The following is a 27,528-nucleotide window of genomic DNA, read 5'->3' as shown; positions in this document are numbered from 1 at the left end:
TAATTATTACAAGATGATGTGATACGCTCTCAAACTCCATAATGATCAAAACCGGCATACCTTGATAATTTTGAGGAGTTTATTAAAGCGATCAACCTCCTGGATGAGAACAGTTGTTAGCGAATTCACACGATCATTTGCATCCAGCTATTTGGAAGACAGAAAAAATTGTTGAAACACATAGTCTTGACCTATTTCAAATCAAAATATGCATGTCTTTTTGATTCCTGTAAAATACTCAAAATATAACGAGTTATGTTCTGTTGTTTCATTCTAGTTTTACTCCACGAAATATTGAAAAATATTTCTGCTGTTCAGGTTAATCTCCTGCAGTAACTGCATCAAAGAGTATCGCTCTTGGGACAACTGATTATTGAATTCAATTAATAATATGTGTAGTCGTACCTCAAACAAAGCCTTATTAGCTTTATCCATATCAAGTTTATCTGGAATTTTTCCTAAAATATTCTCAGCAAGTTCGTACACAATCTCGTCACTAGTCTTCCCTCCGCCACTGCTGACCAGACGTGGTTGAACATCAAGGACAGTCGTGATCAGAGTCTGAGTTTCTTGACTCTACAAAAAGAAATAATGGTCGAAAAAATGGTGAACAGAGAATATAAAGAATTGCAATTAGCTAATTACTTTGTAAGTAAATTAGTTTGTAGGTACACCACGTAAGTATTCAATACTGCAAAGCATTCGGTCCGTTAACCCGGGCCTTCATCAGTGCAATGATGAATTGCAATAATGAAGGCACTGATGAAGGCCCGGGTTAACGGAGCGAAAGCTTTGCAGTATTAAATATTTACGTGGTGTACCTACAAGCTACTGTAATTTACTTCTTTGATGTCACCATGCAAACGTACAAGAATATCATTAATTACTTTATAGTTTTCATTGTAGAAACACATGCAGAAGATAACGATCCAGTGATCCAGCGAAGAACGAAAATCATACCTGAAAAGCGATGTTTGCATTTTCGTTCATACCAAACACTTCAGGCTCGTCATTCATGGGAAGATCATCAATAAATTGTCGATAATCTGATAAACCATCCAACTCAGGAGGATAGTAGATACCTTAAAAACAGAGAAGAACTGTCAAGCAGATTACATATGATACAGTAGGTAGACCATGATTCTTGAGTGTACTTATAGCATGACTAATCTAAATACAATGCTCAGAAATTATTTTGGTAATATTCAATTCATACAGAAGAGCTCTCACAGAGTAGAGTCCCTAGGGTTTCAAACAATTTCAGTTCTTTATACGTAATGCCAAACCTGAAGGTGAAAATTTGTATCCTTCCTCGAGAATTTCAGGAGCGAAAAATCTTTTTAAAACAGTCCGAAGACATCTTTGATCCCATTCATCTGTGACACGTCCTCCGTAAGTTATCTAAAATTATTACACGAATTTAGTTGTTACACCAAGGCAAAATAAATCATTTAATTAGAGAATTATCAGTCAAACAGCGAATCATTTATTCATTAATGATTTGTGCATCTTTCTGATATTATAATTGCTCGACTAATCTACCTCTCCGGTGATAAAGACAAGAGCATCCCAAGGAATCCTGGATTCTTTAATAAACATCTTCAAAGTGTCCAAACCACATTCACGATCAGAATCATTGAACTCGTACTAAAAAAACAGAGAAAAAGGAAAGGTATTGTCACACATTGAGAGAAGAATATGAGGTGATATTATCAACCATTCACAAGCATTAAACAATGTTTACTTTAATATTCCAGCCCAAAGGACCAAACTTCTTTCTTTCCTGGATGATGGCGTGGAAGAAACACAAACCAAACACAAGTTTCCGCCATGAGACACCAAGTTCTTGAATGAAAAAATAACATCGAAATAATTGCAAATCACCATTTTTCTTTCCCGCTATAAATCTTTAAATCTTGTAAAAAGTTCTATTAACTGGCAGCACCAGCTTCTTTCCAAAGACGATAATAATCGTCAAGTGTTTGAGTAAATACTACAATAATGTATTGCTGATAATAGGGTACTGATATATTATACCGTGGTTTTCAAATGGATCTGTATTCAGTTCACCAAAAGCTCTCTTGACGTTGGCCCGAAGTCCTTTGGGAGGTTCGTTTGTGACTTTGACGCTGTTTTGAAGGACAGTTACTGGGAATACTTTCGTGGGCATTGAACTGAGAAACAGACGAAAGTCTTCATGCACTTCAACTTCACCAGAAGATATCGCTTTAACTATCGACTCCATTTTTAACATCCACGATGCAGCCAGATGACAATTCTGGTGAAAGATGGAGAATTCATTTCTATTACAACTATCCAGTATATAAGTTTACCGTGGAGAATAGAGGCGTGGCCAGGATTTTTGTCTAATGGGGGCGCTTATATAATTTCATAGAGGCTTGTTGGGGTTAGGCTCATATATTTTAATAGAGGCTAACTATGCAAGTGCTTGGAAATGTGATGGACAGATATATCAGCACAGAACTAAAAGACTTGATATTGAGATAGATGGTACAGAAAGTTCAGTTTTTCACCTGTAAGAAGACCCAGTCTCCTGATTTTAACGCTCCCTTGATCATTTTTTCTGCGACCGGTCCTTGACCTTGGCCGAGTGAAATTGCTTGCACTCTTCAAAAGAGAAATTAATGTGAAGACAAGATAAATAACGAGAAGTGATTGAGATGTGAACCAACCTTTCAGTATAACTCATTTCTTTAGCGAATCTCAAGAAAGCGTTCATCGGGTCAGAGCCAGTGGAAAGTATAAAAACAAGCGGAATCGCCGACGCCATATTCTTGTACAGTAATGATAGGTCAGTGTTTGGACTCTCAATGAACATTCGACCAAGATTTGTTGAAACAAATTGCCCAACGGCAAAGACCACCTGAGAAGAGAGCAGAGATTAGTCAGGTTTACCACTGAGTGGCTGGGCACTATATAGCTCAGAAGCAGATGATTGGAAGATATTATATTCCAGAAACAATGTGATCAATCTTCAAGATTGAAAGAAAATATAGGAATTATGCAACAATGATAGAAAATGATCGTTACTGTTGTCAATTCACTGACCTTTTCTTCGCGGAAACTCTTAATTAAAATAAGATTTTCAAAATCCGTTAATTTGAGATCATCTTCGTCATTCGTCTCCCCTGTGTATCCCTCCCACTCTGGCGGGTTGATGTTAACCTGGCGACAAAAATAAATGACAAGCATGCATTGAATTAAGGCGTGTTTGCATTTTGATTATTCAGACCAAATGCAACGTACGATGGAAGGATAAGAAGAGAAGACAGCGGCTAGTTCGAAGACAACAAGATGATTTCAAAGACCGATCTTTACCTCCAATGAGCCAATTTTTCCAACAAGAGGTCTCTTGGTAATGATTGTCTTCAAATCTTTAAATGATAAATCATCCTGAAAACACAAAACAGTTCGTGAAATGGCAACAAATGAGTCCCCTAGTCTCGAAAATGAACAAAATTACCTCAAGATCACAACACGTATTCCACATGTTGTCTGTCAACCAAGGAATATCCGGCTTCGCTGGATGCTCCTATAAATGAGAAGGAATGAAATAATTTATTATTTTTGTAGTTTTAGACATGAAGCATACATAACATTAGGATCACAGATTAGATTGAATCAATGATTTAATGTTTATTTTTATCATGTAAACTAACTAAAGAGTAATTAAAACTTACTCTTTCTAACGAGGGTGAACCACGCAGAAAGTAATTCCACTCCTCGGTCGAAATTTCTCCTCGTTCACGCAATATTTCAGCACACAACATGAAGGAAAACACGATCTTGTGTCGTTCAAACAATCCTCTGTTTTCAACGTAATAGAATGCAAATAAGATCTCTGAGGAAGGATTTGTGTCCTGTTGTAGCCTGGCATTAAACACAATCAATTACCTGGAAACATTCTCAAACACCGTGTTGGTGCAATTGTTGAGTAGAATTTCTAAACGTTGATCTAAATCGTCTGCTTTCTCACTTTTCTCAATACACGTATTGAAAAGCTAAAGAAACATAACAAACATGACAGTGAAGAAACGAGGTTTAGCCGTAACTTTGAGAGGTCAAGTTAAAACTGTGCATGCGAAAACATGATGAGATTAATTTTTTAAACAAACCTGGGCAAAATACTTGAGCGAATACTGATACATTGGATCAACCTCTGCCAGACTGGCAACAACAAAATACATAACAGATCCTCTGGTTGCGACTGGACGATATTTTTCTCGTGCTGTGGAAATACTTAACTCTGTTTTCTCTGCTTCAAGAAGACGAGTGGAAATTACACCCGATGTTACCTATGGATACACATGGACACACATGGATACACATTGTGGAGTGTTGTATAATCATGATTCACGTTAGCCATAGATTTGTGACATATTCCTTCAATGTAGAACATTACCTTGGATTCATTGAGTGTGTTAATCAAGACCTCATCATCCAGGATATTGCCTTCAGAATGAAACAATAGTTTCAAAATACGATCTTCGATCGCTTTTAATTGATTTTTATCTGAATTAATGCGAACAATCAGTTGATTTCTTTGTTCTTCCAAGTCAGGCCGCTCCAGACGAACAACATCTCTGTCAAGGAAATAAATCTCGTATTAAAAACCCCCATCAGACTTTGTAATTCTGACGAGCAAAATTCAAGAAGTACACTTGTGGTGCCTACCCCAGGAGTTGATCTTCTAAGCCAGATATTGTGACGGTGAAATTAATGATGGTGACCTTGATGCAGACTTCTGGTAAGTAGTGAGGATTAGCCATCTTGCTCGTCATGTAAAATCTGGAAGAAATGTTGTTCGTTGTCAATCAAGTTAAAATAAACCTAATTCTCGTATGGTTTACAAGATTACAAGAACATGCACAGGACTCTACCTGAAGTTTTTATCATAATCAATATCGCTGTCACCAAGTCTTATAAGCAGACGACCACCCTAGCAGGAAAATTAACGAAGAAGTTTATAATATATTTATCAGCTAAAAATACAGTATTAGAATTAACCGAATAGTGGCATATATGGAAAATAAACCTACTTGAATAAACGTTTGTTTGAGGAGAACAGGTTCAAGAGCAGGATCCAATGTTTCTTCAACCTAAGATAAACAAATTTTAAAATTGGCGAAACGTTAGCAAAGTATGAAACAAAGTATGAAACAAAGTATGAAACAAAGTATGTGAAATAGTCAATAATCATACAAACCTCCTCCAGTAGAACTGGCATGCCAATTCTTATACAGTTTTCCAACGTGCGAAGATAATTTCCATCTGTCAGCTTGATCACCTTAAGTCCGTTTTTCGCCTCCTTATTACGAATCCAACGATTGGCCTGAAAAAATATTGTTGTCAGTATTTTTTGTCATAGATGATAAACAAATGCCACATGTCATAGTGTGGTGTAGGTTCTTGATAAAGGAAACACAAAGGAACTAATACAAGACGAACCTGATCTTGTGGGTCAATCATGAGAGGCCAACGTCTTGCATTCTTCACTAGGATAGCATTATCTATAGATACCTAGAAAAAGACAAAAACATGTCAATCTCAGTCAAGCACGTTCTATATTCACCTGGCTGCACTATTTTCACGCTGTACTTACATTATCCCTGGGTAAACCATCAGCATTCCATTGCCGTATCTCAAATGGATCTGCCAGAACATTGACCAACGTGAAATTTTCTGACACCGGAATTTGAAGTTCGGTGCACTTCGCAATCCATTGAGATATTAACTAAAAGTAGGAGAACAACGACATAAGAAATGAAACCAAGACATTTACTAGTTTAGACTAGACTAGGCACGGGTAACAAAGGACATTAATATTGATGAATAGTTGCCGGACTCTAGGAAGATTAGGAAGATGCAAAATGGCCAGAAAGAAACTCAGCGAATATTCAACTTCAACTGTTTTTACCTCTTCTCTGTAAAGACTCGTGAACGCTCCATTGTATGCAACACAAGCAGCAGCAATAAACACATTACCAACAACATTACCAATTTCCACTTCAAATGCCTAAAAATAAAACACAAAAATCCAAATGAGAAATTGGCCACAGTTAATCGACGACTTAATTGGTTGATTTCGTGTGAAACGCAAGTTATGCTAATTGTCTCCATTGTGGCGATATTTAAGTAAACAAGAAGACGTGAATCTTACCGCAATATTTTCAGTCCATCTCACTTGTTCATCACTTAAAGCTGTGGTTAGTTTGGAGGCGCGTTTTAGTCGAGCAGCGGTTTGTGCGATATTTCGTGTTAGTTCCTCCTTCTCTGCCACGCTGTGGTCGTATTGAGCTTGTAGTTCTGCAATCTGAATATGGACATACAGAGAATTGAGTAGGAATGGTTTTATCCCACTGAGCCTAATGACAATCAGATAACCAGTTTTTATTTAAACAGACCTGTGCTTCCACTTCAGCTAGGCTGGCTTGCTTCTCACGAAGGGTTGCCATGGTTGCATCGAGTTCAACTTGAGCAGCAGCGAGTCTAAAAGTAAAAACGAGAAGAAGTCGTTAAAACAGTCCACTCATCATTAGTGAAACACAAATTGACCAGAATATTTGAATACTTCTGTCGCTTTGGTTCAACTGTCTTGAATACTTTGGCGTAAAGGTCGCAAGCACGAACCCACATCACCATTGATTTACAAGCCTATTAATAAAAACATCACGATAATTTTATCTTAACTTATCACAAAATACATCATTAACCAATCACAAAGTTTACAGGGATACAACTAGTGTATTCCAGTGTAATATCTTCACCTTTGATGTCTTTTCGACGATTTCAGGAACAAATTTTGGGTTGTCCATATATTTTTTCAGTTTCTTCAAAGTTGCATCAGATATATTGTCCTGAGGCCAGAAAGACGATAGTTTTAGAACTAGTTCATGCGCATTCGTACGAATTTTAGGGAATAATAATTGGTGCAACGTATATAATAAAAGTTCAAACCTTGTCAAAATCGATCAAACGCTTTAGGAAATTTGAATCGCCAAGCAGGGTCTTAGATGTCGCCCAGTCAGGTCTATATAATTAAAACATTGTGAGAATTTTGCTTTGGATTTTTTTCGTAAAGAATCAAACAGGCCATCAACAACTATAGTTTGTGAGAATTGTAAAAGAACTGCAACTACACACAAAATGGTTTATAAATGTTTACATACTTCGAACCAAGTAAGATACAAATCGACTCCATGACAGTCATGACCATTTCGGGAGGTTTCGTAAACACTCGAAGTTCTGAAATGTCTGATTTATCCAGAGAATCTAAAGCCTAGTCGAAACAAAACGAAGAATTGATATTCATCTTTTTTAACCCCCCTTCCTGCCCTAATGCCGTATACTCTATCGGCCTTCCTTCATCTTCACTGACCTTATTAGCGGCATGTAGTGCTGGTAACGCCTCATCCAAATCTCGCTGTGCTTCAGTAGCAATGGCCTCTGTTTCTGCTGCTTTTTCTTTTGCTGCACTTTCATCAACCAACACAACTTTACGAACCTAAAACAGAAGAACAAGAAAAAAATTGTTTATTCGATAGTGTTGTTTCTGTAATACAGTCAGTGAAACATGTGCTTAAAATCATTTCTCAAGTATGGCAAGAAAGGAGCCCAAAAGAATGGATTCTCCTAGAACTCTTGTGTAAACTATTATAATAAATTAAAATCAAAATAGTCACCTTGTCCGCCTCTTCTTGATCAATCTGCAATTTCTCCATCAGCTTCTCTGTGTCAAGAGATTTTTGTTTCAACTGTGGTTCTAGAGCGACCAACTCCACCTAGAAAATCATATCAAAACAACCTCTAAAAAGGTTCTTCTCTTCCTAAAACGTAACAAAGTATTTGTCTTTCTACAAAAAAATACAAACCTGCATTTTGTCGACCAACTCATTTGTTTCCAAGAGTTTCTTCAAACCATTTTTGACACGATCACAAGCACCAACTAATTTTCTACATAAAAGAAAATTGCTTTGTCATCCACCAAATAATTTACCCGCCAGAAGCAACGTTGACCAGACACGATGCATGGAAAACGTTGATGTCATGTGGGTATAAATTAACGTACCCTTGACCTGGACTTGAGGAATTTGAATGACAACGTAAAACTCTAAAATCTTAGTTCAGTGTGGGCATCGACTTATGGTAATTCTTCGATAACAAACAACTTACTTTCTCCTGTCTTCCAACATGGAGAGATAAAGATTAATCAACTCCAGGTAACTGGTTGGTGTCGTATAATACCGTCGACGAAGTTCGTTGTAAAATCTTTCTGCTGTATGGCTAACACTAAGATGCGTCTCAACACACATTTCTGATATGCTTTCCTGGGGAAAATACATAAATAATGTAGTCAAACCAACTATAGAGGGAAATATTCCACTTCTTTCTTTGTCATGATTACAGAAAATGCTTAAAAATACCTTCACATCATCTCCACCAAGTTCAATTTCTTCAAAGAAACGTCGGGCGACTGAAAACAATGCTTCTCTAGAAAAGAAATTGTTATGAAATGAGACATGTAATGAGAGGAAAAATAATAACGAGTTGTTCGTGATTCTTCTTGCAGTAGTAACGCTAAAAAATTATCATCATAACTGAAGCTCTTTGTGGCAAAACCTGAACTGGGGATTTTCAGCAAAATATTAGTCAATCTTGGATGAAATGGCTAACCTTGGCCACTCTATGAACCAGTCAATTGTACAACAATTGACCAACGACGGAAACATACGACAACGAGTTCTGAATGCTTCACCCACAGGACTCATGCATAAAACAACATGAAGATTATTGCGAACTTGACTTATGAAATATGCAAACACGCCATCACGGTCATTCTCAGCAATACCAGCATCCTTTGCAGCAGGGCGTGTCCCAGCAAGTACTTTTTCATACTCCTCAGGCTCGAAGAGATTTGGTACCTATGAGAATAATGTGTCATACATTGTTACCATGCACCACAACAGTTACATGGTCATCAGGGATGTCACTAAGCAATCTTCACTCCTTCTGAACGAGCAAAAGATAATTTGTAAAAATAAAGTAGTACAAACCTCTCCTGAATTTAAGATATTGTTGATATCCTCAAGAAATTCTTCGACAACAATCTATAAAATATTCGTAGAATATTACAATCTACTTAAAGAATGATTCTCCAGTAATTCTTATTCTTTACTTGTGTGTCCGTGAAAAGAAAGACGGTGTGTTTCTTCTCTAGACCAGCGGAATAATACAATAGTTTGAGGTCTTCACGGAATGCAGTGTAATCATATCCTCTTGTGAGCTCAATTTGAAAACATTTGTAGCCAGCCATGTGAGCGGCCAATCTGTAGAAAATTTTCAATTCCGTTAGAACCAGGAAGGTTATAGAAAAAATCGTTCGCCTTAATTACATCTCCTGTCGTTGAGCTACTGTACGCTATGTGAAGACACATGTTTATCATTTTCATACATGCATTAAATGCAGTTTACCTGGTCAAACTTTGCTTTCCAGTACCACCAACCCCAACTAAGAGCGCATTTCCTCTTGGTTGTCGAACCATACGAGAGATTCTGAAGAAAAAGAAATTCAGTATTTAATGCATAAATACCAAATCATGCATCATTCGGTCAGAATTTACCTTGTGACATGTTGAATTGCGTCCATGAAGAAAACTAGTCTCATTTCTTTGGATGAATTTAGGTTGAAGTCATCAAGATACTGCAATAAAATAAATGACTCTAGTATCCTCCATGCACAGAGATGAAAAGATGAAAAGTATCCTCCATGCACAGAGATGACAGATTAATATGAACCACAAAGCATAGCAACGTACGTCATTTAAGATATTCTGAAGTTTGTTCATGTCTGTGAGTTCCTCGTACATCCTGTCTGACGGTTCTGCCCCCATTTTCATAAAATCACCAAACAATATTGGCTTCGTTTCAAACAATTCTGGATCCACATTCTACAAATAATAAACATCGAGTTACCCTATTTTTCAACCACTGCTCAGTATGAGTTGACAAAAGAAATTCAACAGAATACAGCTTCAAACTATTATCTGACCTGAGAGAAATGTTTTTGTGACATTTCAGAAAGAATAGTGTTAAAGTATTTTTTGTCTTCGTGATTTATCAAACGATCGTGAAACACACGCTGTGCTTCGTGACAGAATAGCCTGAAGATCTGAGAGTAATCACGCACAGTACCAGGGTCGGCTTGAAGAACGCCTAAGAAATAATATCACATTGTTTTTTTCACAGTTAGTCGATGCGGATTCAACACGTATTTTGATTAAAGCAAGTTGACCTTTGTACGATGATACAGTCTGCTTGAGGGGACATACAGTAGCATATCAGCAATTTATGTTTCACCTTGAATACATTTGGAAAGATCCCTCAAGTTAAAGATGTAATGGGACTTGGCGGGAGTTGGCAGCAGATCAGTGCTCATTCTCATGTAGATCTCCACGCTAAATTAAAAGAATATTTGTCGAAGAATATGCGATAAGACAAACGAAGATAGAAACTGAAGGAGGAGGGGTTCAGAGGAAGGAAGTGGGAAACAAAGAGACAAGAGAAATGATAGAAAAGATTACAGATAGCAATGTTACTCTTTTTAAAAATATGAAATGAATGAATATAATTCTAATTACCTGGAAGCAACAATCGCTTCAGCAGCGGTACGGACCTCGTTAGGAAACTCAGTTAAAAATCCCGAGACGATGGACTGCAAGAAAATTATTTGAATTAAATCTATTGCAAGGAATTACGAGATGACATTATCAAGCTTACCTTGAAGATATGTTTGAGCGTATGTTCCGCTGAGGTTGGTATTGAGAACATACTGAAGTGACGTATAAACCGGGGGGTGACGGGATTTCTGCCACCGCCAGGAGGGGCACACGCCGCACAGATGATCACATCCTGAAAAGAGACAATTTTAAAGTGAATGTCATGTTAACCTCACACAGCTCTTAGAAAATCAAATATAAAACCTTGATATCTTTCCAGAAGAGCTTTTCACGATCGTAGAAGCCTTTGAAATCCTGATATTGCCTGAGAAGTTCCACGGGAGGCTGGGCACCATATGTATCCAGTTTAGGCATATTGAGATCATCTACAAATATCACAACCTTCTTTCCGATTGGCGCTCCTGGAGTGATGGGATAAAATAGTTTAAATAACAAAAACAACAGAAATTTCTTCACACTCAATCAATGGAAATAAATCAAAACATCTCACCGAGGATTGTTTTACGCTTCTTCTCCAGTTTTGACTCGATAATTTCTTGAGTTCTCTTACTGCTTGTCTGAGCGGAGAAATTAATAACAACAGGAACGATGCCGCCTTTATCGCTGAAGTTTTCTAAACATCCTTTGACAGTCACCGACTAAAGAAAACAGCAACATAAATGAACAACAATTTATGACTTCCGTGAATAAACACAGTTAACAACACAAACGAACAACACAGTTAAATCCATTATTGTACCTTGCCAACTCCAGTCATCCCAGTGAAAAGAACAGATTTTTGAATAGTGACAAGTTTCTCAAGCAAAAAACCAAATCTAACAGTGTCTACCGTAGGCACGAGCAGATCAAAATAAGGAATCTGAAAAAACACGAATAGAAGAGTCTTTTTCAAAGATCACTTCAAATAAAAAATATAAAATAGCACTATACGCTAATTAAAATGAAAACACGAACTTAAATGAAATAAACAAACCTCTGGAGAATATTTGAACGAAGGTATTATCTTTTCCCAAGGTTCCAATCGTCGTGTATCAGTATCAACAAAATAACCATAGAGATCTCCAGCTGATGGTTGCTGTATCAAAATATATCACAAGTTAAATTAAGACAAATACAACCAGACATTCCTCAGTAAATTGTCTCTCTTACCCTGACATCATGACATTCGGCAAAAAGTTCTCGTACGAATGAATCAAACATGTCCATACATTTCTCGATCAAATTTCCACCGATAGACCAGACAAACGAGAACAGGAATGTTGTTGCAATCAAAGAATGCAATCGATTGACGTCCATGGTCAGGTCAGTACCTTCTTGAAGAAGTAATGACTCAAAGAGACTGCACAGTGTTGCCACTTTGCTGATTTTTACCTGAGGAAAATAGAGGATGACTGAGGTAAATTGGAAGTGTGTGAAATGTAGTTTTTTAAACGACTTTGCTCCAAACGTACATATATTCTCTTGAGAGATTACAATATAATCAAGATCATGACATATATCTTTTGTACATGAAAAATATGAATGTGGAAAACATGAAATTCACCCAACCTGAGGAATTGCCTGTGTACATTTTTTTGAAACAAAATTCAATCCAGCATCGACATAGGTGTCAAAAAGATTGGTCAAATACTCCTAGAAAACGTAACATAAAGTGATTAGTCGAACACGTTGACACAACACTTCGCAATACGTCAACAACTCACAACAAGGATTGTCAAAAAACAACCTGAGCATCTTGTTTTAATTTCTCGCCAACTCTTTGCAACCAGGAAGTGACGTAAGGTTTCCAACCAAGTTGGCCTGGATCAACATACACCATACCACATCTGATAAAAGGCAAATACAAACGAATGAGAACAATTGGGAGTCAAATGTCTGCAGAAAGTCGGAAATACGGTCACGGTGACAGCGTCTCTTATTGTGCATAGATTAGGATCTCGGAAACAACAAGGTAAGAAAGAAAACAACAAGGTGAGAAAATGTGGGAAAATATCTACAGAATCTCAATAAATTACAGAATATTCTGTACAGTACCTGCTCACGGTAGCTGGTGAGGCGACAGCAAGATCTTGCACTTCAAACAACATATGAATGGTAGCATTGAGTTTGATACGTTCACTATTGGCAAGACATAACATCTTGTTATCATCCAGAACTGTGTTCATATTCTCAATCCACAGAGCATCAACAGGACCATCACACACGATCCACTTGTGGTCTTCAGATGTGTCCTACAGGAACGAATAAACTTGTGTCATACTCCTCCTTCCTAAACTAACTTATAACTTCTTTCTATCACAATAATAAGCATTGATTATTTTAAATTATTGATAATAATAATCGGATATATCATTATATACAACAAATTCCCGTGATAGACTAACCTGAACACATTGGCGGACTGTTAAAGCCATCAATCCATCTTGCCATTCCAAAGTCATTTTGTTCACTTCACCATAAAGTTCACCCATGCTGATTGACTGAAGAAAACGGAAGAAAAAACATGAGAAAAACGAATAATAACTATTGGGGAAATGTTTTAGAAGAAATTCATACCTTCGGATTGAGAACGTAAGTATTAACAGGTAAATAATCAGGATCATCAATTCCTTGAGCGTGAAGACTTGTAAGAGTCATCTTCAATGTCTTTAAGAAAGAAACAAAGATATTAAAATAAACAGATTCAATGCATGAGGTTATATGTTTCATATTGTCTGTAGCAAGTAATCAGATAAGAATACCTCATAACAAGTTGTTTTTCCACCACCAGTTGGTCCCACCAACATCACACCATGACGCACCAACATTGTTTCGTACAGTTGAATGGTTTTCTTAACCATGGCTGGTACGACCTTTAAAAATATAACAAAATTATTTAGATCTATTCTGACTTTTCTGTAAAGTCATTCGCAGTATGACTGGTCTCTAACAATGTATTCTACCTGTAACTTTTGTTCCAAGAGACAATCTTCAATTGTTGATTGTAGCTTGCCATAATCATGATCTGGAATTTCTCTGCCAGGAAACAGGTCGGATAAAATTGCCTGGATAAGATTGAAAGAAAAATTGGCACGAATGCGTCAGTAGATAGATCATGAGTGATGGTAAGAGTTCAAAAACCACAACTTTCAATATCAACGATTTAATGAATAATCGATATCCTAATTGCGATTAATTAATTGTGAAGTGTCACACAGTGACGTTGATGGTAGTGGTCGAGAGTGTACTTACTCTAAATAATATTGCATCGTCAGCAAGAAACTTGGGCAGATTACTGTCTCTTAGCGCTCTGATAAGAACAACATCCTCGCTGAGGTTAGGATTGCCTCGTTTTAATGCACCCGCCATTACCAACACTGACTTGACGGCTCTCATACCAAAATCATAATGATCTTGCTGAGACAATTGTTCACTGCAAAGACGATACATTTGAACCATCTTACGAGCCAAGTTCTTTGAAGATTCAAATCCTTCTGAATACAGAATGACTTCGGCAATAAGAGCTGAAGAGAGATATTAGAATATCATGAGAGCGAAACGTGTCAAATAGTTTGCGTCGAGATAACAAATACAACAATATGACGTAATTAAAATGATATTCCTCTACGTAGCTATATTCTCACCGTAATCAGGAACCATCATAGCCATGGGTCGAAACAGAGCCTTCAAGTTGTCAGGTAATTCTGTTCGCCCAGCGTAACCAGGATTCATGGTGATAAAAGCTGCACATGATGGTACTAACTTTATCTCACGACCCTCGAACATGAACCTGCTCTCCTAAATACATAGAGTCAGAAAATATAGCTACATGTAAAGATAGATCTTGAATACATGCAAAGATGTAGAAAGCCCTGGTGTGCTTCTTTTCCACCACTGTACTGTTTACATTTAATATTATCAAACATTATTTCTTATAGATTAAATTTACAGACCAAACGAATTTCCCCAACCTTGTTCCCAGGGTTGGAATTTCCCCGGGTTTTCACCATCATTAGGCAGTGTATCGTAAATAAATATAGTTCTAATTACCCGTGAAAGTTTTGCATTCCTTATGGTCAACAGTTGTTGAGCAATGACAGACAAGACCTCGATATCAATACGATTGAACTCATCAAAACAACACCAAGCCCCAGACTGAGCCAGACCTGAGAAAAACCTGCCCATCATCTAGATTTTCAAAAAACAAATAAAATGATATAAATACAAACTTCATGGTTTTGTCTTGAAAGAAATCCTAAACGTACCTTATAATCAATGCCTTCAGAACAGTTGAACACAACACACTGCTTCGCTAACGCTTTGGCTAAATCCTGAATGTCAAAGAATTAAATTTAGGTAGAAGTTAATATTTCATTCTTCTAGCCCCAGCCATGTAAGTTTACTTTCTGTGGATAAGGGTTAGCAATCATGGTTAGTCATACCTACATTAGATTTAATAACCAGTCATGCCTACGTTTAGAAAACAGATGATAATTCAAACCTTAGTAGTCTCAGTCTTCCCCGTCCCTGCGGGCCCGGCAGGAGCTCCACCCAAGTCCAGCTGCAGAGCTCCCATAAGACACAGATAACATCGATCCTAGAAATATTTTAAACACAACATTGCAAGACATGTCTCAGAGTGTTGACAGATTACCACAAACATAAACAACTTACAGTGAGTGGAGTTATGACCAGTCTGGGTGAAGCACCGAGATATTCGTATCCGTAAGTATACTGCGAGTTAGACATTTGCACCACACAATTGTCAAGATCTTGATCCCAGTAATAACGTAACTGTTTCACCCATTCGAAACTTTCAACACTGTCAATCTACACCATACAATACGTGATTTTCGCATTAGATACTCAAGCCGATGTTAAGGAGATAGGTTTAGGGCTTTTGGGTGACTCGATATAAATCCACTACAGTATCCTTCTTTACAGAATCAGCAAGGTGACGGTCTGTGTGATCGATCAATTTAGAAAGTACAGTATTACAGCGATTCATTATTTATTACCTTGGCTTCGACAAGACCAGTGACGATATCCCGAGCGTGAACATCAATTGTAATTAATGCACACAAAATACTTCGTGTGATTTTAGGCAATTCACCTCGAACGAGTGCCGCCAGTTTATTCAGGCTCTAAAACAGAATGAATAAGACCGTTATGAATGATTAGAATGCGAAAAACATTTGCTGCTGTGCCTTTGTGTACAGTTTGCCCTGTCTACATCAATTCTTAAAAAATCTTAATCCTAAAATCCTGGAAAATTCGAAAAAAGGAAATTTGGAAAGACCTGAAATGATGTTTGTTCCGCTTGTTTCAACTCTTCCAGTCGATCACCGTCGGATGTCAGACATTTTGTGAGATCACGACACCACATTGTTTGTGAAACTGTCAACACAACCTGGCAAGAAAAAGCATTTCAGCGAGAAAATATCAGGATTTTTACAATCACTTCTAGATTCCTCACTTGACTTGCATGACACGTGACCCATTCTTCACGAGTTTTCTCCTCGTAATCTCCGATGGCATATTTCGTCAGCTTTCGTAGCGTAGCAACCATTGACTCCTCCACTTTACCAAGCCACTCTTCAACGTTTCCTCGCGCTTTTAGACCCTGGACGAAATGTGGAAAAATAATTTGATCGCAGCAGGGAATTTACTAGCTTGAACCTTAGTAATAAAAGGTTTCTGTGAAATGATTGCAAGATTTTCATTTGGCTAGTTTAGAATCACCGAATGATATAAAGTATATTAAACTCAACCGAAGTTTGATACCTTTCCAAGTGGGACTCTCTCTTTTTCCGGAGAAATCATCGCGACAATATCGTTTGTTTTCGTTTCAACAACTTTACTAGGCGAGGGCGCTAGCGAAAACAAGAAATTACGCATTTATTAAATTACATACGCCGCAGAATAAGTAAGAATTAATAAACCAAACCATTTCAACATACGTCTATCTGTTCCAGCGGTGTCACTGGGATCCTGGGCCGGAGGTGGAGCACTTCCAAATTCCAAACTTGGAAAATAATTATAGCAGGTTGTTAGTGTGTACTTAAATAAGAGGGTTAAGTTATAACTATAGAGAAGGGCTGAACTCGGATAAGCTGGACTAATGCATGCATTATGAAACTGGATTACGGCATGTATTATAAAGCATTCGTACCTTGCGATTGCATCAAAGCATTTCTGTAAATGTGGCTGAACTGCGTGAGGGTTGCGAGTTTGAGAGAGAATCTCCAATAATTCGTCGTTAGATAAGAAATAAAATCTTAAAAAGAATATAATCATCGTTATAACTATGTGAAAGAAAAACAACAAACACTGAACTATCTCTTACCTTGGAAACACAACACACTTTGATTCAAGATAAGCTTCAAGACACTTCTGAATTTGATCCAGCAAAGCGTTGTTGTTTTGAAATGTTTCTAATAGACCAGGCTGTGTTGCTGCTCTCATAGCATTTGGCAATCTTGCAACTTTTCTCATGATTTCCTTCCAAGATTTATCAACGGTCATAAACATCTTCGCTTCGGCTGGCAGTTGTCTCTGTATGTCTGGAGCGCTAAAAATACTTTCTAAATACAGCCAGTTTCGTTGGCATGTCATCCACTCATCCTGAGAAAAACAAATGAGAATATTGTTTGTTGATATGTGACCTAGACATTAGAAATATACCATGCAGTTACGATCACTCACCAGTGTCTCGCTGAATAGCGATAACTGTCGCACCCATTCTTCAACACGCGGTTTGATTGGCCCAACATGACGTGAGCCTGCAATCGTCGATATGTTGACCTGCGAAATCATGTACAAAAATGTGCTGTAGGATTATTTAGTGTATAAGTAAAGTTCCTTGACCAATCCTTGTTGCTTCATGACAGCATTATATGTGGTAGATGATGTCTTTCTTACCTGACTGTCGTCCAGTTGAACCTGAATATCATCAACACCACCAAGGATGAACACATCTTTAGAATCTCGATGTGGAAGAACAATAAACTCTGTTGTCTTCCAACCATCTTCAACCTTCCGGAGGAACAACAATAACAACAACAACGCTATTGACAACCGTTTAGGTGTGATGAATTATTGCTAACTTTACAAGTTTTACCTTTTTCAAAAGTGTTTCCAGCGAAGCTTCACTCGATGCTTGTCCTGATATTTCTTGAATCGACTCACTGTGATCAAAAGCATCAATATCCTCCAACAATCCTAGCGTTAACGGCTCCTCTTCACTGAACACGTGCTCTAAGACTTGCTGGATAGCGTCCCAGTGACGTTGTTTTAACGCAGGGTTTCGTAGATCTGATATCACCGGAAGCTGAGGACGATGTAATGGGAAATTAGAGAGTAGTAACACAGGATGACTAAAGAGTTTTCTGGATGACTTAATCCAGTATAGTATAAATATAGTTGATACTCTTATGAAGATCTTGTATCTTACCTTGTGGCGCATGTTATCAACTTTTCCTCGGAGTTGAGGAACAACAGCGTTCGGTGGCAGACCTTTCTCAAGCTGCAAAACAACTTTATGATATTTCATAACGTGGTTCGTCAGTAACTCAGGATCAATGTTCTCAAATATTGCCTTGAAAAAAAAGAACAAACATAAAATATAATCCACGTTATCATCTTAATTTATTCCGCCATTCATTCGTTCTCCTCTTGTTCTTTCCTCGTTCTCCCCTCGTTGTCCCTCGTTGTCCCCTTGTTCTCCCCTCCTGCTACTCATCAAGCAAATATTTACTTACATTCATCCATTCTTCATGATTCACCTCCCATTCAATTCTCGAATTCCAAAGTGTCTGTTTTAGTTTCAATTCTGCGTGTGTTTCTTCCAATTCTTCAAACTTCGTTACTTCAACCTACAAGATAAAATAAAGTATATCATCCTGAACGATGTGAAATTGTTTAGACGACCTTTCTCAGATCTATTTCTCCATACTTTGAAATTCTTTTGGTACGACTTGTACATGAACGCTCTCTTTTGCAAATCATCCATCTTTTCTTGTAATTCGCCCAGAAAACCAACAACTTTCTCTGACTCCGCAGATGGATCCAGAATGATTGGATTCTGAAGACAAGAAGAATATGAACAAGCTGTTTGCAATGTGTCAAACTAGTTACTACTGAAAACTATGGAAATATTTTCTAACCTGTGCCTCTTGTTTGATCGACTTTACTTCTTTTCCGAGCAAGGCAATGTCTTTGTCCAAACGAGTGCAAAACTTGTCCAGATTTTGATCTCTGTCAGCCAAGGCTTTGTCTATTGCACTGCGCACCATCGATACAGCATTGTTAAGAGTCTATGAATAAAATACGCATCAATCTTTAGTTATTATGCTAATGTGGTTAAAATATAAAAAATAAATCGAACTATTCCCACCTGATAAACGGCTAAATCTTCAGGTGGAGTTGGCACTGTGTAGGTTTCTATCAAATTATAAAGTTCTTTTGCAGTTGTGCAATTTGTCTCCAGATCTTCGATCTAAATGAAGGAATATAAATGTCAACTCCGTCAAACGACTGGTAACAGTTCGAACACATAATGCTCTTCATTTCAAACAAACCTGTTCTTGTATCTCATCCAAGAATGTAAGACTGTCAACATACTCTTCAGTTGTTGACGGAATAATTTCCAGTTTAAACTGAGAGTCTTGGCAGAATTCCATTAAACTATCAACTCGTTTTTTAGCGAGTTTAGGTAGGATTTCATGAATGACCTACACAAAGAAGTAAAACAGTTTCAATCAATAACGAAAAGTCGGGGAATATTCGAACTCGGGAAAACATTGCTGCAGTTAAAAAGACGATTTGACTTACATCAAGACATTTTAGTGGTGACGGCATGAGAACTTGTTTCAGTTTAGTACAATCCAAATACAACATTCCAATGGGTTTTTTATCCGGAACTTTCTCGACCAACGTACGCTCAGTTGTGTATTTCTCCAATGACATGGAAAAGAATGGAACATCTAGAGAGGAAAAAATATTATGTTTAATGGATCTACCTTCTCATTCAAGAGAATGACAATATAAGTAAAGCAGTATAGTATTCTTTCTTTAGATATGGGTAATCCCAAACTCGTTCCATATCCGGCAACCTTCGCGTGTAAATCTCACTTTGAAAATTGTTTTGTTTGAGAAGTGATACAAGACAACATTATTTCCAATTTGCTATTTCGCGCGAATGATATAATCTACGCACTGTGTTCCTGCGTCTTCATTTCCTCCAGATCCAAACTTTCATTCTCTTGATAAAACTGTCTGTAGGGTTCCAGAGTGTTTCCAAACCTCGTGGCGGAGGAAAATGCAGATGTTACCGTTTCCTGCAAAGGTAAAGGAATTTCGGAAAAATTGCTTGTATTTGTCTCATACCAATTGCAGCAGAATACTGACAGTTGTTAAAAAAGCATAATTTGGTAAGAAGCATCTAATCACATCTACTTATTTAAAATGTTATTCATAGTGAAATAAGGCAACCTAGTTCGAGTATCTTCATCCAGTCAGACACAAGACTAAAATCCAGAACATGGAAACTCGATGAAGACATGAAAGGCGCATGAACTGACTACAATTATTCACGTACCTTCAACATATCATTTAGATATTGCAAATGTTTATCGTCTTCAAACATCATTGTTAAACTCGGTCCTTCGCCAACGTTCCTGTCTTCAACTTTCCCGTTAATAATAGGACTGCAGAGATAGGAAATAATATTTTACTTTGAGATAAACATTCCGTGTTTGGTGAAAAGTCAATTTGGATTTCTCGTCGGGTGTGATTGAGGTGAAATTTCAAGGAACTATTAGAAGTGAAATCAAGAAAAATGACACGCATGAATCATTATTCATAAAGAATAAACGCACCTGGTAAAAGCCTGGAAGTAAATATCTGGTACTAGATTATGAACACTGAGTACAGCTTCTTGGAAATGACTGATTACTTCATGTACGCCTTCTTGAAAGTCCTCTAGGTCAGGACTGAAGAACAATGAATGTGGTTCGACAAGTAACTCCGTAATAAACAATGGATTGGTCTCAACACCTTCCTCGTCCTGAGCCTGTATAAAACAAATACGATGACGTAAAAACACGTGTTGCAAGGAGTGTACTGGATGCCCTTCACTAAATATCGCAGTCAACACGATGTCTTGAATCATGAATCAATCAAGACCCATTTCGTATATTTAGGCATGTACACAGACAGACCCGATTGCAAAATTGCAAAACCCTCACTCAGTCATCCAATCGGGTAAGATCTGAGTAAGATCTGTCCTGTAGATAAAACTAGCAGATAATATGTCGTAAAATTTAAGAAAGCTTCATTTGGAACTTACATTTTCATCAGCCGTAGGACTCGAAGAATCTTTCAAATGATGCAGTTGTTCTTCCAAATAATTTAGCAAAGTAGCCACAGAGTTTACAGCAAGTGCGTGCATTGTGTTAACAATGAGGTAATCAGCAAGGCGAATAAAACTAAAAAAAACATAACCAGACGTTTTGTAGCTATAACAACTGAATATGTGTAGAATATGTGAAGCATGCATGGTTAGTGAGGTGTGAACGTGTTGTGTAGAAATGCAAGTCATTAAGGAAAATCCAACATCAATCTTTCTGAAAGTTCATTGGTATTTTAAACTTGTAATGTTCATGATTATTTTGAGAATAAGCCATGCGTATAGATTTTCCGTCACAAGAAAAACCAACTTCTTCGTTGGTAATCAGACGTTGCCCTTTGACGTTGCCCGGGCAACTCTATCTAATGCTGCTGCTGCTCGCCCACAATAGCTGGTGTTTGCAATAGCATTAATAAAATATTCTTTTGTATTCTACGAAATTGTTTTTCAATCGCTCTATAATATTGACTGGTGTTCGGTATAACCACAGACACGCAACTTTGATTAAACCTTAGTGTTCTTACATTGGGGACTCTTTGATAATTGTCAGCCTCAAAGCTATAACTTTATTGCTGTTCCAGCATTCCTACCAAAATTACTATCCAGAGTGGAAAGCGCTATTCCAAAATACGCCAGGATATTGCTCTTACTATTTTTACATTAGCTGCGGCAGTTTTACCTTGTGAGTCTGGCACAATGACTGCGTTTGTTTGCTTGTTCAGTGTAGGTCATTTTATCAGGTGCCTCGCCATATAAATCAAATTCATAATCTCCATACATTCCATAAGATGAAGTACTTTCCACGGCTGCCAGATGACTTTGAACTAAACCTGAAAATAGATCATGTCAGTTTTTATATATAGATCATGTCGTTATTGTAAGAGATATTTTAACGATGTCAGAGCTAGTATCACCAAGTAAAGCAGTGAACTACAGAATTGGACCTTTGATAATCAACTACCGTCACGCATCGCGTGCTTGAAAGCTAAAAGGGGAAAGGTCTATTGTACAACAGTGAAGTGTCCTGTATACAGTGGTGGCACACTGAAGTGTTTCTATATATAAGTGTTCCTACCCATTAAACCACAGTATATACAAACCAGTTGAGACAGTTAAAGGTATTTCCTGAATTGGTGATCCACTAACAAAACCTACCATCCATATCACTCTCAACTTCAACCAAATAATCATCTGGAATAAATCCTGCTTCTTTGAGAGCAGCACGGCATGCGCTGCGGACGACTTCCTTCACAAGATCTCTGAACTCTTCCAGTCGCCCTGTCACCTGTCAGACGTGCATGTATTCATTACGACAATGATTTAATTACGATACCATGGAATTTCAACTTTGACTATTAATATACTAGCTACAACTGTCTTAAATGTCTTAATCATGCAGGCGATACAAAACACTAAAAGTTAGGTTGTGACTTTCAAACTTACTTAGCGAAAGAACAGGTTACAATTACAGGCTGTTAAGCCAGGCGCATACGACGCAATTTTTGTCGTACGATTTATTCGGCCACTTTTAATCGGCAAATATCAAACTGTTTTGATATATTCCTATTGCAGTCAGCCGACTAAAATCGTTCGAAAAAATCGCGTCGTGTGCGCCGGCCTGGCTTTATACACATGCATATCAACGAATTAAGAACTCGTTCAAGAATAGAATCACAACTGAACTCACCTCCCTGAGCTGGTCAAACTGCGCCTGTCTGAACTCATCAAGGGTGTACGTTTTATTTCTTTCAACTTTACAAAGGCCCATGTCGCTGATACGATAACACATCTCACGTACGTTAAGAAGTGCTGGACGTAAAGACTAATAAATTTTAAAAAACAATGTCATCATACAACAAAAATTAAGAAACGCACAAGTTTGAAACTAATTTACTCCACATTCAATTATATCCAGCATTTCCTTTCGTCGTTACAACCTCTGACACGTGTTGTTGTCATCATGGTGTATCATAATTATTATCATTTCTTTCAAAATACTTACCGCATTTACAATGAAAAGATTATCCTGCAGTCTGTTCTTGCATGTTGAAATTTTCCTGAAAGTAATAACACAGTTTCCAAATTCTCCCAGTTCAGTATTGGTCGAGGTACATATTGCATAACGTCACCTACAGCTTAAAACAACATAACTAGCACGTTGTTTCATAGGTACAGTATATGTATCCCAGCAATTCAAGCCATTTTTTCAAATTTTTAAGTAAGATGGAACTACACCTTTTTCAGAGGTATGGATATGTCTAACCTTCAATCAGGATCAGGCCTTCTATATGAAGCGGCAATACTAAGGTTAAGGTGGCTCCCTAGAGTTTTTTAAAAATTCTAGATATTAGGTTTGTTGTGGCGAATTAAGCGCCAATATTGCAGACTAAAGATCAATAATGCTTTTGATTATATTGTGGAGTACGTTAAAGATGAGAAACTGTTGACGGATTAACTATGAAGGCCGTTGCTATGGAAACAATGAGGTTTCAACATGGCCGCTAACTATAATTTAATTGCAATTATTTCGTGAATCCTTCGGTGAATTTTTTTTATTTTTCACCGAATGCTTTGCAGGTCATTTAGTAAACGACCGGACAATTTTAAAAGAAAGTTATCGATAGAATTTTTTTTAATTGCGTAAAACCATATTTTCCCCCTTTAATTTTTTTTGTATCGATAACTTTTTCTTAAAATTGTCCTGTCAATTACTAACCATCTGGAAAAATGTTCAGTGGAAAAAGAAGACATTTCACCGAAGGGTTTGTGAAATAATCGTAATTTAATGATAATTGGTGGCCATTTTGAAACGTCATTGTTCCCATGGCAACAGCTTCTATAATTGACCTATCAATATTTTCTTATTTCAAACATGGTACTCAATACGTTAAAGCTAATTTTAATCTATAGTTTACAATATTGGTGCTTAATTTTGCATCATCAAACCTGCACTTAAAAAATTCTCAAAACCCTAGGGAGCCACCTTAAGATGCCTGAGGGCCGAAAGATTGGGATTTTAAACGATCTTCGTGTTTTTTTCCGCTAGCATGAAAAAACTGATGCAAAAAGACGTGATGATGTTTGTAAGCAATTTAGGTACAGCCCTATACAGTGAAATATCTCAAAACAAGCAGATTCTTTAACTGTACTAGGATATAACATAGTTGGAACGTACTTCTCTTTTATCAAGATATCAGTTAATTGTCTTTCACATTGTACAGTACATTTCTTTTTGATAAAGATACATGCAATTGTGGTACTTTAAGTGATGATGCATATCAAAAGCTTACTTTGTCCTGACATTTTTCCGCCAGACTGCAAAAGCTTTCCAAATACGGAACTTTTCAAACGTCTTTATTTGGATAATTTTCTTGTAATCCTCAAATTCCTTTGCCCATCTTTTGAGTGGAGTGAACTCAGCTTCATTGTTTGACACATGTGTAACACCTTCACTACTTATTGTATAGTAATTGTCCGAGTTCTTAATCTCTGAATGATTCACAATTCTAAGAAAAACAGCAGACAGAAATGTAATGCAACATGCATGTGTTTTAGTATACAGTACAATTTACTATACAATTAATAAAAAAACCCCCCAAAACATTCATTTTCATTTTCAAACTTGTGGCATATGCTTATTCTTCAATGTGTGTAGCTATATATGTTTCTTCTGTGTGTTATTTGTTTTTGTATATGAAATTGGAGGAATGCCTTGCATGGGACCTTGTGTTCCATTTGCATTTTCTCCATTTGAACATTATTCAATAAATTTGATACAAATAAATACATAAGTAAAAACAATCAGACTACAAACCTCAAGTTATAAGGATTATATTCTATAGATGACTTCTCAACAGCAGGGCTCATATAAAGAAAGCCAATTTTTGGATTGGATTGCACCATGTCAACAAATGTCAATGGATCTTGACTCCTTTCTTCCACCTCATCTTTTGGAACATCAAAAAATGTGACAGTTGTTCGTTTTCCAGAGGATCTGTCAAACTTTCTTTGTTGCTGCAACAGATCATCAGGTAAAGTTGGCAGGGGAGATGTTGTTCTGGTGACCGGTTCAATAACTGCTTTTTGACGAGGTTTCTTATCAGGAATGTCTTCTGATTCATCTCTGCCATTTATGGAAGCGACGCCTGGTTTAGGAGCGTGTTTACGTTTCTGATAAGCTCCTAGGTTGGGCTGAAAGTGATAGGAATTTTCATTTATATATTGTAAACTATGATGGGCCAACTTCCTCAAGCACAGTGGAAGGTTGGTTAAATTGAGTAGGTGGGGAAAGACACTCTTCTGGCACCAATAAGGCAGTGTTACATACCCAAACACCCTCTCACTCATACATACCACACTAAACACCCTCTCACTTATACATACCACACTAAACACCCTCTCACTTATACATACCACACTAAACACCCTCTCACTTATACATACCACACTAAACACCCTCTCACTTATACATACCACACTAAACACCCTCTCACTCATACATGCCACACTAAACACCCTCTCACTTATACATACCACACTAAACACCCTCTCACTTATACATACCACACTAAACACCCTCTCACTTATACATACCACACTAAACACCCTCTAACTTATACATACCACACTAAACACCCTCTCACTTATACATACCACACTAAACACCCTCTCACTTATACATACCACACTAAACACCCTCTCACTCATACATACCACACTAAACACCCTCTCACTTATATATACCACACTAAACACCCTCTCACTCATACATACCACACTAAACACCCTCTCACTCATACATACCACACTAAACACCCTCTCACTTATACATACCACACTAAACACCCTCTCACTTATACATACCACACTAAACACCCTCTCACTTATACATACCACACTAAACACCCTCTCACTTATACATACCACACTAAACACCCTCTCACTTATATACACTAATACACACCTGATAATAAGAAACATGCAGAAATATAAAAGAAATAGTTTACAAACAAACAAACTTACCAGTGGCTCAAGTTTTCCAGTTTTAGGAGAATTCTATATGGAATATAATATATTATTTGATAAAAAGAATGAATAATAATATGACTCCAAAACTAACATTAAGTTTGCTTGTGAATTATATCTGTTGACCACCATTAATTCTTTCCAAAGATCAAAGTACAACATACAGAATAAGCAAGTTTAGGCCCCTAGACTAGCTTAACCCAACTTTATGTTTCTGAAGCTTTTGTCATTGTGAAGTTAACAACTAATTTTGTCTTAGTATTAAAGTTAAAACCAATAGCATGGTTAAAATTTAACCCAGCCTTTGCACAAATCAACCCCTGGTGGCAGTGGAACACCTTTCTAGGAATGCATATCTACCATGACAGATCTACGATTAAATACAAATGTTACCAAATTCTCACCTAACTATATATATATTTATTTTTGTATCATATAAAACCAGAAAATTACACTTCATGTCTTTATTACTTCACTTTTTCAAATATTTCTCATGAACTTTTTACTATTAATCCAAATACACATGCATTAAATTATATGACAATAGTTTTTACTTTCAAAAAATTATTTGCGTAGCAATATAAAGTGAAAAAGGGAATATAAATAAAGTGAAAACAAAACAGTATAAACCTTGCGTCGTTGACTTGCAGTTATACCGGAAAACTTTAGCGCTTTCGGATTTTGATCGAGCTGTGGTTTTGCAATAAGACGAGCTTTTAGCGCAGCTTCATCCACACAAGTCAAATTCATTTTTTGATCGCCATGTCGATAACAATCTTTGGCCGCCATGAAATTGGCGAAGTAATTGTTGCCATAGAAACAGAGACAATTTTACACACCCACTGATCTAATGAATAAATCTGGATGACGTTTTGCATGTAAATTATCCGTGCGTATTATTGCTATACAGGGTGTCTCAAAAAACCCGAAAACTATTAAAATCACTCATTGTTAAAATTTGAATGCCGTGCTCACGAATTTCAGCCCGTGGGGATTTAATGCAGCTTATAAAATGCTAAATGCTTTGTGTTGCTAGAGAAAGGGGACATGTCGAAGGTCATGGTCCTTGAAATGCACATTTAAATATTGTTATCCATTGTAAATTGTAAATATTGTTAATAAATATCATTTTTGTGTACAAGCAAATTCTACTGCATCATATATGTACATGCATAAAAATGCGTATGGCAAACATTTATACACCTGCGAGTCCCAACAGACTGCTTAGACATTCAAACTCTAACAGTTGCATTGTTATGGGTGATTTCAATAGTTTTCTTTTTTTTGAGACATCCTGTAGTTTCGGGCGTTTTATTTGCTACCCAATATTAGAGAAAGGAAAAAATAATTTCGGTTAAA

General features: G+C 37.1%; 1 protein-coding gene across 1 annotated transcript in view; it reads right to left on the bottom strand.

The window, feature by feature from the left end:
• LOC114537599 (dynein heavy chain 6, axonemal-like) overlaps positions 1 to 26,960 on the bottom strand; it is a 28,637-nt gene extending 1,677 nt beyond the window's left edge. Inside the window, exons 1-91 of the mRNA XM_028558659.1 lie at positions 26,800 to 26,960; positions 26,167 to 26,199; positions 24,959 to 25,335; positions 24,435 to 24,650; positions 23,147 to 23,201; positions 22,832 to 22,966; positions 22,300 to 22,429; positions 21,824 to 21,974; positions 21,085 to 21,223; positions 20,615 to 20,808; positions 20,335 to 20,443; positions 19,954 to 20,074; positions 19,569 to 19,720; positions 19,316 to 19,468; positions 19,132 to 19,233; positions 18,902 to 19,051; positions 18,691 to 18,819; positions 18,497 to 18,610; positions 18,190 to 18,333; positions 17,857 to 18,066; positions 17,658 to 17,771; positions 17,442 to 17,540; positions 17,083 to 17,360; positions 16,909 to 17,013; positions 16,697 to 16,761; positions 16,521 to 16,609; positions 16,213 to 16,359; positions 16,036 to 16,146; positions 15,755 to 15,880; positions 15,411 to 15,566; positions 15,238 to 15,333; positions 15,002 to 15,067; positions 14,787 to 14,924; positions 14,381 to 14,534; positions 13,989 to 14,260; positions 13,700 to 13,801; positions 13,499 to 13,609; positions 13,314 to 13,403; positions 13,142 to 13,237; positions 12,792 to 12,988; positions 12,484 to 12,583; positions 12,306 to 12,389; positions 11,907 to 12,128; positions 11,731 to 11,832; positions 11,497 to 11,616; positions 11,248 to 11,395; positions 11,001 to 11,158; positions 10,798 to 10,929; positions 10,659 to 10,732; positions 10,378 to 10,475; positions 10,070 to 10,233; positions 9,837 to 9,968; positions 9,642 to 9,721; positions 9,493 to 9,573; positions 9,197 to 9,347; positions 9,075 to 9,128; positions 8,695 to 8,942; positions 8,445 to 8,511; positions 8,194 to 8,348; positions 7,893 to 7,974; positions 7,704 to 7,802; positions 7,400 to 7,525; positions 7,191 to 7,300; positions 6,979 to 7,051; positions 6,789 to 6,878; positions 6,593 to 6,675; positions 6,426 to 6,510; positions 6,182 to 6,334; positions 5,939 to 6,037; positions 5,624 to 5,755; positions 5,470 to 5,541; positions 5,228 to 5,353; positions 5,061 to 5,120; positions 4,902 to 4,960; positions 4,696 to 4,809; positions 4,424 to 4,604; positions 4,137 to 4,316; positions 3,916 to 4,022; positions 3,702 to 3,828; positions 3,485 to 3,553; positions 3,340 to 3,414; positions 3,070 to 3,186; positions 2,694 to 2,884; positions 2,535 to 2,628; positions 2,038 to 2,278; positions 1,745 to 1,845; positions 1,543 to 1,647; positions 1,287 to 1,401; positions 961 to 1,082; positions 406 to 576; positions 61 to 147 (exon numbers count right to left, since the gene is read on the bottom strand). Coding sequence (XP_028414460.1) covers positions 61 to 147; positions 406 to 576; positions 961 to 1,082; positions 1,287 to 1,401; positions 1,543 to 1,647; positions 1,745 to 1,845; positions 2,038 to 2,278; positions 2,535 to 2,628; positions 2,694 to 2,884; positions 3,070 to 3,186; positions 3,340 to 3,414; positions 3,485 to 3,553; positions 3,702 to 3,828; positions 3,916 to 4,022; positions 4,137 to 4,316; positions 4,424 to 4,604; positions 4,696 to 4,809; positions 4,902 to 4,960; positions 5,061 to 5,120; positions 5,228 to 5,353; positions 5,470 to 5,541; positions 5,624 to 5,755; positions 5,939 to 6,037; positions 6,182 to 6,334; positions 6,426 to 6,510; positions 6,593 to 6,675; positions 6,789 to 6,878; positions 6,979 to 7,051; positions 7,191 to 7,300; positions 7,400 to 7,525; positions 7,704 to 7,802; positions 7,893 to 7,974; positions 8,194 to 8,348; positions 8,445 to 8,511; positions 8,695 to 8,942; positions 9,075 to 9,128; positions 9,197 to 9,347; positions 9,493 to 9,573; positions 9,642 to 9,721; positions 9,837 to 9,968; positions 10,070 to 10,233; positions 10,378 to 10,475; positions 10,659 to 10,732; positions 10,798 to 10,929; positions 11,001 to 11,158; positions 11,248 to 11,395; positions 11,497 to 11,616; positions 11,731 to 11,832; positions 11,907 to 12,128; positions 12,306 to 12,389; positions 12,484 to 12,583; positions 12,792 to 12,988; positions 13,142 to 13,237; positions 13,314 to 13,403; positions 13,499 to 13,609; positions 13,700 to 13,801; positions 13,989 to 14,260; positions 14,381 to 14,534; positions 14,787 to 14,924; positions 15,002 to 15,067; positions 15,238 to 15,333; positions 15,411 to 15,566; positions 15,755 to 15,880; positions 16,036 to 16,146; positions 16,213 to 16,359; positions 16,521 to 16,609; positions 16,697 to 16,761; positions 16,909 to 17,013; positions 17,083 to 17,360; positions 17,442 to 17,540; positions 17,658 to 17,771; positions 17,857 to 18,066; positions 18,190 to 18,333; positions 18,497 to 18,610; positions 18,691 to 18,819; positions 18,902 to 19,051; positions 19,132 to 19,233; positions 19,316 to 19,468; positions 19,569 to 19,720; positions 19,954 to 20,074; positions 20,335 to 20,443; positions 20,615 to 20,808; positions 21,085 to 21,223; positions 21,824 to 21,974; positions 22,300 to 22,429; positions 22,832 to 22,966; positions 23,147 to 23,201; positions 24,435 to 24,650; positions 24,959 to 25,335; positions 26,167 to 26,199; positions 26,800 to 26,958 — 11,601 coding nt within the window. The 5' untranslated portion in view covers positions 26,959 to 26,960. The remainder of the gene's footprint in view (positions 1 to 60; positions 148 to 405; positions 577 to 960; positions 1,083 to 1,286; positions 1,402 to 1,542; positions 1,648 to 1,744; positions 1,846 to 2,037; positions 2,279 to 2,534; positions 2,629 to 2,693; positions 2,885 to 3,069; positions 3,187 to 3,339; positions 3,415 to 3,484; positions 3,554 to 3,701; positions 3,829 to 3,915; positions 4,023 to 4,136; positions 4,317 to 4,423; positions 4,605 to 4,695; positions 4,810 to 4,901; positions 4,961 to 5,060; positions 5,121 to 5,227; positions 5,354 to 5,469; positions 5,542 to 5,623; positions 5,756 to 5,938; positions 6,038 to 6,181; positions 6,335 to 6,425; positions 6,511 to 6,592; positions 6,676 to 6,788; positions 6,879 to 6,978; positions 7,052 to 7,190; positions 7,301 to 7,399; positions 7,526 to 7,703; positions 7,803 to 7,892; positions 7,975 to 8,193; positions 8,349 to 8,444; positions 8,512 to 8,694; positions 8,943 to 9,074; positions 9,129 to 9,196; positions 9,348 to 9,492; positions 9,574 to 9,641; positions 9,722 to 9,836; positions 9,969 to 10,069; positions 10,234 to 10,377; positions 10,476 to 10,658; positions 10,733 to 10,797; positions 10,930 to 11,000; positions 11,159 to 11,247; positions 11,396 to 11,496; positions 11,617 to 11,730; positions 11,833 to 11,906; positions 12,129 to 12,305; positions 12,390 to 12,483; positions 12,584 to 12,791; positions 12,989 to 13,141; positions 13,238 to 13,313; positions 13,404 to 13,498; positions 13,610 to 13,699; positions 13,802 to 13,988; positions 14,261 to 14,380; positions 14,535 to 14,786; positions 14,925 to 15,001; positions 15,068 to 15,237; positions 15,334 to 15,410; positions 15,567 to 15,754; positions 15,881 to 16,035; positions 16,147 to 16,212; positions 16,360 to 16,520; positions 16,610 to 16,696; positions 16,762 to 16,908; positions 17,014 to 17,082; positions 17,361 to 17,441; positions 17,541 to 17,657; positions 17,772 to 17,856; positions 18,067 to 18,189; positions 18,334 to 18,496; positions 18,611 to 18,690; positions 18,820 to 18,901; positions 19,052 to 19,131; positions 19,234 to 19,315; positions 19,469 to 19,568; positions 19,721 to 19,953; positions 20,075 to 20,334; positions 20,444 to 20,614; positions 20,809 to 21,084; positions 21,224 to 21,823; positions 21,975 to 22,299; positions 22,430 to 22,831; positions 22,967 to 23,146; positions 23,202 to 24,434; positions 24,651 to 24,958; positions 25,336 to 26,166; positions 26,200 to 26,799) is intronic.
• Positions 26,961 to 27,528: the final 568 nt, after the last annotated feature.

This window comes from Dendronephthya gigantea, unplaced genomic scaffold (assembly GCF_004324835.1).
Source record: "Dendronephthya gigantea isolate DGI-Jeju-01 unplaced genomic scaffold, DenGig_1.0 000160F, whole genome shotgun sequence".
NCBI classification, from domain to species: domain Eukaryota; kingdom Metazoa; phylum Cnidaria; class Anthozoa; order Malacalcyonacea; family Nephtheidae; genus Dendronephthya; species Dendronephthya gigantea.
The sequence above is the reverse complement of the archived record's forward strand: the minus strand, read 5'-3'. Positions and strand labels throughout refer to the sequence as shown.